The sequence below is a fragment of the Protomyctophum bolini genome (assembly GCF_963924005.1).
Source record: "Protomyctophum bolini genome assembly, chromosome: 19".
In the NCBI taxonomy this organism is placed as follows: Eukaryota; Metazoa; Chordata; class Actinopteri; order Myctophiformes; family Myctophidae; genus Protomyctophum; species Protomyctophum bolini.
This window is the reverse complement of record NC_137880.1, coordinates 10068690-10075759: the sequence shown is the minus strand read 5'-3', so window position 1 is coordinate 10075759 and position 7070 is coordinate 10068690. Positions and strand designations below refer to the sequence as shown.

At 41.6% G+C, this 7070-nt stretch overlaps 1 protein-coding gene across 1 annotated transcript; it reads right to left on the bottom strand.

Annotated features, from left to right (window-relative positions):
- Window positions 1-4260: 4260 nt before the first annotated feature.
- On the bottom strand, window positions 4261-6740 carry LOC308334208 (E3 ubiquitin-protein ligase TRIM39-like). Its single transcript, XM_080790847.1, has 2 exons — window positions 6645-6740; window positions 4261-6410 (listed from the first exon to the last, which is right to left on the bottom strand). Exon 2 carries the CDS (start codon window positions 6399-6401, stop codon window positions 4758-4760), a length of 1644 nt encoding a protein of 547 aa, XP_080646973.1. The 5' UTR covers window positions 6402-6410; window positions 6645-6740; the 3' UTR covers window positions 4261-4757.
- Window positions 6741-7070: the final 330 nt, after the last annotated feature.

Genomic DNA, 7070 nt, shown 5'->3' with positions numbered 1-7070 from the left:
CATTCGATAAGATATAGCCTCGCCGACCCAAAACCAACGAATATTTTGTTATTGATGGATAAGGTTTTGTCCACAATGCCATGCTGTATTGATGTGATACCATATATCATAGAGATCAAAATAACAATTAATATTTTCTATGTTATCAGTGTTCTGTTTGTGGATCCTGTTGTCGTTGTCACTACCAGACAGTGTTCTGTTGTTCATGAATATGGTTATGGTTCTGTTGCTTCTTTGTTAAGGTGGAACATTGAAGAAGCTCAATTTTCACCTGCACAGCCGACACAGGTGTCCTGTTACAGCCAGCGCCAATGGTAAATATAGAGTTAAGGTCAGAGGAGAACAATCACTGGCCAATGGATTTTCATTCATGTTAGGTTTATTGGATTCGAATACATATCTCAAATACATGAGATTTAGCCTACTCAATAGGCCTAGGCCTATCCATAAATTAATACAATTAAGAAATAATACCTGTCTCTTGTGCAAGTAGCAGCAGATATTTAAATATGCATGATGAAGTGGGTGGCCCCAACCTGTATCTATGCTGTATCAACTGTGGAGTGTGTCCACAGAAAATGTGCATTTTAACACATGATGTGCTTTTTCTTTATCTTTTTACCTTTTTTCTTTTAATAAATACATGTGGGTCCAAAACTGCCGTTATTCTGGGACGAAAAGCAGTCTGACTCATCTTAAGGACAGTCTTATGAGTCATTCAAGGCCCAAGGGCACTGACCTTGTGTCAGGGCTGGACTGGCCACAGGTCATACCGGGCATATTCCCGGTGGGCCGCGACTGTAGAGTCGCGGCAGGCAGGCAGGCAGGCCAATAGGCGGCAGGCCACCAGGAAAGGTCTGGGCGTGCTGCCATTCTGCCAGTGCCATCATAATTTCACTGTACCTGTATCAGTGAGTGACAAATAAACCCTCTACAAAGGGTTGTGTATAGTTGTCTGTTGGTTTGTATAATTTATGTTGTTCTGTAAAAGTGGTGGTATTAGGGCTTGTTTGTTTGTGTGTGCCTCGACGGAGCGGGCGGTAGAGTTTCTGCTATCTGCGCGCTGGTTGTGGTATCAGTCGTCTTTTCATAATATAAAACCGTTAATAATATATATTAAAAAAAAATACAACTGACTACACAGACTATGGCAGTCTCTCAAGCACAATCGCTGGAAAAACACACACACACACACACACACACACACACACACACACACACACACACACACACTTATCAAGATACTAGACCAGTGTACCTGACTCAGAGTGCCCTCTTGTGTCCATATAAGGTCAGTGTGGTAGCTAGACCTATATTAGGCTGATTGATTGATTGATTGATTGATTGATTGATTGAATACTTTATTAACAGTGTGCAATGAGCTTGAGACAGTATTTGAGAGCATCATAGAATTCGCTGGAATAAAAATCATATTAACAATATTATATTAAATTCCCTTTGATAACATTCATTGATGGTAAATAGATATTCAATTGTAATCTATTTACCCAGAAATTGTATATCTGTCGCCCTATTAAATTCCGCTTTCATTAAAGTTATCTTAAAAAGGTTACAAATCAATTATTAGGCCTATGTAATGTAATTTAGAAACAAATATGGCGTGATTGCGAGGAGTAGCCTATATAGGCTATGAAGTGAACTGCTATAACTTGCCCGTAAGCATCTGAGCACTCAGCTGCCTTGCAGGGGTTTGATTGATTGATTGATTGATTGATTGAAAATTGTATTCACAGTATGCAGAATGGGTACATTTCAAACGAAAGCACAACTCAGTGCAAAATCTGTTACTGTGGACGACACCATGTTTACAACAGTGTCTTCAATTCAACAGGCACCTCAATTCATCAGAGGTGCCTTGTTAGTACATCACCATAACTGACATCCATCCACCTCTTTGTCTTGACCTCCTTTTGACCTCTCCCACCGGGAAACCTGATCCAGACCAGGGTAACCCTGTGCAATAATTAAACATCGTGGTTTTTCCACTTGTTTAAATGTTAATGAGCTTCAGACAGACAGTAGCCTATTAAGCCTAAGTTGTAGCCCTAAAGTGTCCGACACACAAGGGTAAATAATAGCCAATGTGTCCAGACATGACTCCTTAGGTGCCACTGTCCACTGTGTCCAGTTGTAGGCCACTGCCTGGACAGACGTGGCACTGTCATGATAGAGAACAACTCGATGGGCACTGTCCACTTGAAAGTAATGGTCAACCATTTAAATTATTAAAATAAATTCCTGATTGCTGCTAAATACAGAATCACACGAAATCGAAATATCATATCACGCTTCCCAGAATAGATCTAATGCCAGTATGACTTTGTAATGCGACATTGCCACCTAGTGGACGTTAACGCTACGTGCAAGTATAAAATAAATTATCTTCTTAGAACCAGAGATTATTGCACTCATATATTTATGATTGAACGCTAAATTCCCATTAGTGCTTCAAGCTGGTCTTGGTGGCTTTTTAGAACTGGCTTAAAAAGGCTACCTTCGCCGTTGTCCCGTCCGTGGCCACTCATTGGTGCACGGCACGCTGTGAATGTAACAAGCAGGACTTGAGCTGGGGCCATTTTAAAACGTTAGAAAACAGTTACCATACTGAGGCTTCGTTTTGTGCCTGATATTTGAGATTTTAAGTGTTATTCGTCTATTGCAGATAAATGGGTCCAAGGCCTACTGAATCATTATGTGCTGGCAGTTTGGCACACAGCCTAGCTTTACAAAACTGGCTTCGTTGCATTGCATCTAGATAGGACGGGAATCGGGATTGATCATCGTTGTATATGTATCTTTGTGTATCCTTTTTTACTTTTTTTTACTGCTGTGCTGAATACAGTGTGTTGGGAAATTGTAAGGAGGACAACAGCAAAACGGATCTACCAGGAGTGGGGTTCGAACCCACGCGGACATACGTCCATTGGATCTTAAGTCCAACGCCTTAACCACTCGGCCATCCTGGTATATGCCTTTGCCTGAGATGTTTTTAGGTTATTTTTCATTGACTTACCGCATGTTTCATTAATACATTGAAAATACTTATTCTGGGGTAGCGTAGCGTAGTGTAGCAGTGTAAACAACTGTAAATTGTTGGATCTACTTTATTCTCCGCCTAGGCAACGAGTCGCCTGTCTTCGTCATGCGCACAAAAGTCTATTTCCATGCATGGATCCATGAGTTGCTATTATTAGCTAGCTGTGTTAGCACTGTACCCATTCTACAAACTATGAATAACATTTTTATACAATCAAGCAGTTCTGAGGAGTACTAAAACTCAAGAGACACTAGTCCATATTTCGTATCGTTAAGTGGTAACTGTCTGTAACTGGCTTGAAAATACACGAATTAAACATGTATACTATATCATATACTTTATAATGTCCCCAAATCCGTTGAACAAACTGAAATAATACAGAACTGGGAGAAATAAGAAGAGAAGCAGCCTGCCTGATCCTGCAGCCCTGCCGTAGACTTCCAAACGCAAAGTAGCAGCTCTTGCCTCTTGCATAGTAACGTCAACACATGGCTGTACGAAACAGTAACCGAGCCACCTATTAATAGACATATATACACAGTGCACACACTTAACGACCAAGTAAAAGTGTTATTTCGAAGCATATATGTGTCGTGCCAGACGCAGACGTTCTTGCCCAGAGTTTAAAAGTGCGAAATCACATTAGAAGATATACGGAGCCCAGAATCAGAGCAGAAGCCCAGCCCATGCAGACTGCAGAGAGCAATAAAGACTAAAGTGCTCGCAAAAAGACGATGATCGTTGATGGGATTAGTGATGAAGAAATTTCCTTCGGAATCCATCCATGCAGCAGTTCCCTGTTAGCCACTGCGCACAGTGCCCAGGTGTAGCTGATTAAACTTCAGCAATGGGTGCGCCCGCATGGGCACCCAAGCCACCCATTGTGAATTTGTGACCCATGGGCACAATGGTAGCCCATTTGTGGATTCGTTAGACATCACATTTCTCTTTTGGGTCACGAGAAAAAGTGGGAAACACTGCTTCAGAGTCAGACCACATCGAGTAGTAGGCTACTAGTACAAAAAAAACCCACTGTTGTCATTAATTCAAATTTTATTTTAGCAGGTCACAGGCATTTGCACATAATTACAACTAGAGATTTCTATTATTGACAATGACAACTTGCAAATCATCAGAATTATTGCATTCTTAGTACAATTCTGTAAATGAAATATTGTAATTTCAGCACATTACATTGAACTTCAATGACAAAGTAATTAGACTATACCAAAAACAAAGTCTTACAGACAGGAAATACATTTTGAACCCTATCCTTGTTGGCCATGTCTTTATTTTCTGTTTTTCTTCCAAAACATTATTTCTCAAAAAAGAAAATGCCCACTTTTTTCCCCATCTTTTTTTAATAGCATATCTAAAATCTCGTAATGTTGTGAGCTTTTGGATCGTCTATTTTCTAATAGCTTTAGTACAAAGTAAGGTGGTTTAACTGGTTAATCAAAATCAGTGGGGGTCTGTAGACTAATATGCATGTCAAACTGGAGGTCCTTGAAATAAAACGGGTTGAGAATCATTGCTAGAGCCGTCAAAATCTTCTCTTATGGGGGTTCCTGGAATATCTTTTCAAATGGGGGTCCACGGGCTAATAAGTCAATTTGGGGGTCCTTGATATGAAAATCAGTATACAGTATACTGTACACAATTGTGTCTTAATTGAACACTGATGGAGGATTAAATTAGTCTAATCTATCTGACTAACAGGAGAGATGATCAGAGGATCAGAGTTTATACCTCGTTTATCATCGTTCTTATGTGGATTAAGGATTGGACAGAGTTTGTCAGTGAAGGTGCAGCCAGTGAAAGAATAGAGATGAACTCTGGCCACCACATCATAAAAGGAGACCAGACCCTCCTCATAATCAACAAACACTCCGACTTTCTGGACCTTCTCTCTTACAGGGAGGACGAAAGGAGGGTCAGCAAGAGCCACGTACATATTTACAGGCGTCAACTCAATAGACCAGTAACCGTTGTTGGGACTCTGTGATAGTTTCCTGTTTACTGACTCTCTAGCCACTCCTACAGCCCAACGTGTCTTCCCTTTAACCTGAACCTCATAGTAAGACCTTCCTGAGAAGCTTTGTTTTCCCAGGACACGCGTATGATCAGAGAATCGCTTTGTGTTGTGTGGGAGATTCTTCCAGTCGCCATGGCTCACTATTTTTCCATCCTTAGACAGGATAAGTTCACAATGTGCTGTATCAGGGTCGAGAGTCACATCCACTGCATATTGCTGTATCCTCCTCAGCTCTGCATCACATAGCCACTTCTCCATCTCTTGACTAAGTGTCTTCAGAGCGGACCTCACAGTCTCCACAAATGAAGATGGATGGACATTGACCTTGGTGGGTGCAGGGATGTTGATGGATGGGAAATTGTGGAGGAAGTGGAGGTGGTCTTCAGTGTGTGAGCGCTGCTTCAGCTCAGAGCTTCTCTTCTTTAACTCAGTGATTTCTTGTTGCAGATCTTTAATGAATCCTTCAGCTTGTTTCTCTGTTGTTTTCTGCTTCTCTTCAATCTCATCAATGAGCTCAGCCTGGCTTCTCTGCATCCAGCTGATCAGAGCAGTGAAGACCTGCACACTGTATGCCATCTCTCCGTCTGCATCTTTCTTACAGAGTTCTATTGAGTGTGTGACCTCCTGAATCTTCTCTCGTCTCTCCTGGATCATCTGCTGAAGTTCAGCCTCCAGTTCAGCCTTCTTTCCGTCATACGCCTCTTCCAGAGATACAATTTTATGTAACTTGTGGTCTGACTTTGTGCAGATCTGACAAACACACATGTTGTCGGTCTTACAGAACAGCTCCAGAGGTTTGTCATGTTCCTTACAAATAAAATCTTCCAGGTTCTTTACAGGGTTGATTAGTTTGTGTCGTTTTAACGGTGTGACTCTCTGATGAGGCTCCAGGTGTGTGTCACAGTAGGATATCATACACACCAGGCAGGACTTCAAGGCTTTGAGCTTGGTCTCAGTACAGACGTCACAGGAGACTTCATCTGGTTCAGCAGGGTCTTGGTTTGAGCTGGAAGCTTTGTTCAGCTGCTTGGATTTCTTGGAGTTTTTGGATTTTTTGTTCAGCTGCTTGGATTTCCTGAACTTATCAGCCATCTCAGAAATGAAAGTGTTGACAAGGATGTCTGGTCTCGTACAGAAGATTGTTTGACATAGTGGACACCGACACTCATCATTACTGTCCCAGTAATGTGTGATGCAGGTTTTGCAGTAGTTGTGTCCACATGGAGTGCTGACTGGATCAGTGAACACATCCAGACAGATAGAACACAGGAACTGCTCTTCAGACAGTAGAATGCTGGCAGAAGCCATGTTTACACCCTGAAAGGAAAGAAAAACAATAGTATTATTCTCACAGCTCAATAGTTGTGAATCAGATCGAGAAGGGGAATAGAACACACTAATGTTGACGATATACTACAGGCTGTACTTCCTGGAAACCATACAAATATTAAACTGGGGAAAGGAATACGTAAATAGGAGAAGTCTGGATACAGTTAGTTAAAACACAATTCTCAGTTACTCAATCATTAAGTCCTTATCTGTTGTACTCACCTTTTCACTACAGTATGTTCATAAAAGTCGTGTTCAGTCAGTGGTTGTAGAGCTTGTGTGTGCTGCCTCCGAACTAGTTTCCCTGTTTAACTTTCATTTCACTAGATTTGCGTCACTTGATAAACCACTCCTTGTAGGCTACTGTAGTTGTTAACCCTTCACATCCACCATTCTACTCTGTCTTGCATTTCTTTCTCATTCCATTCAAGTCCTCCACACTTGTTCTTTACCACTTCAACTGGCTTGGAGCTTTTGTCTTGGGTAGACTGGTATAGATATCTAGAGGGGTGCCCTGGGCATGGCCATTACTGAAGTGTACCATTAACTGATTAGCTACACCTGGCCTACAGGGCACTGCTGCTCCATGCATTAGTTTCCTTTAGTAGGGCAACCCTCCCTCTGTGGATTTGTGTCTCTGGTTCCCTT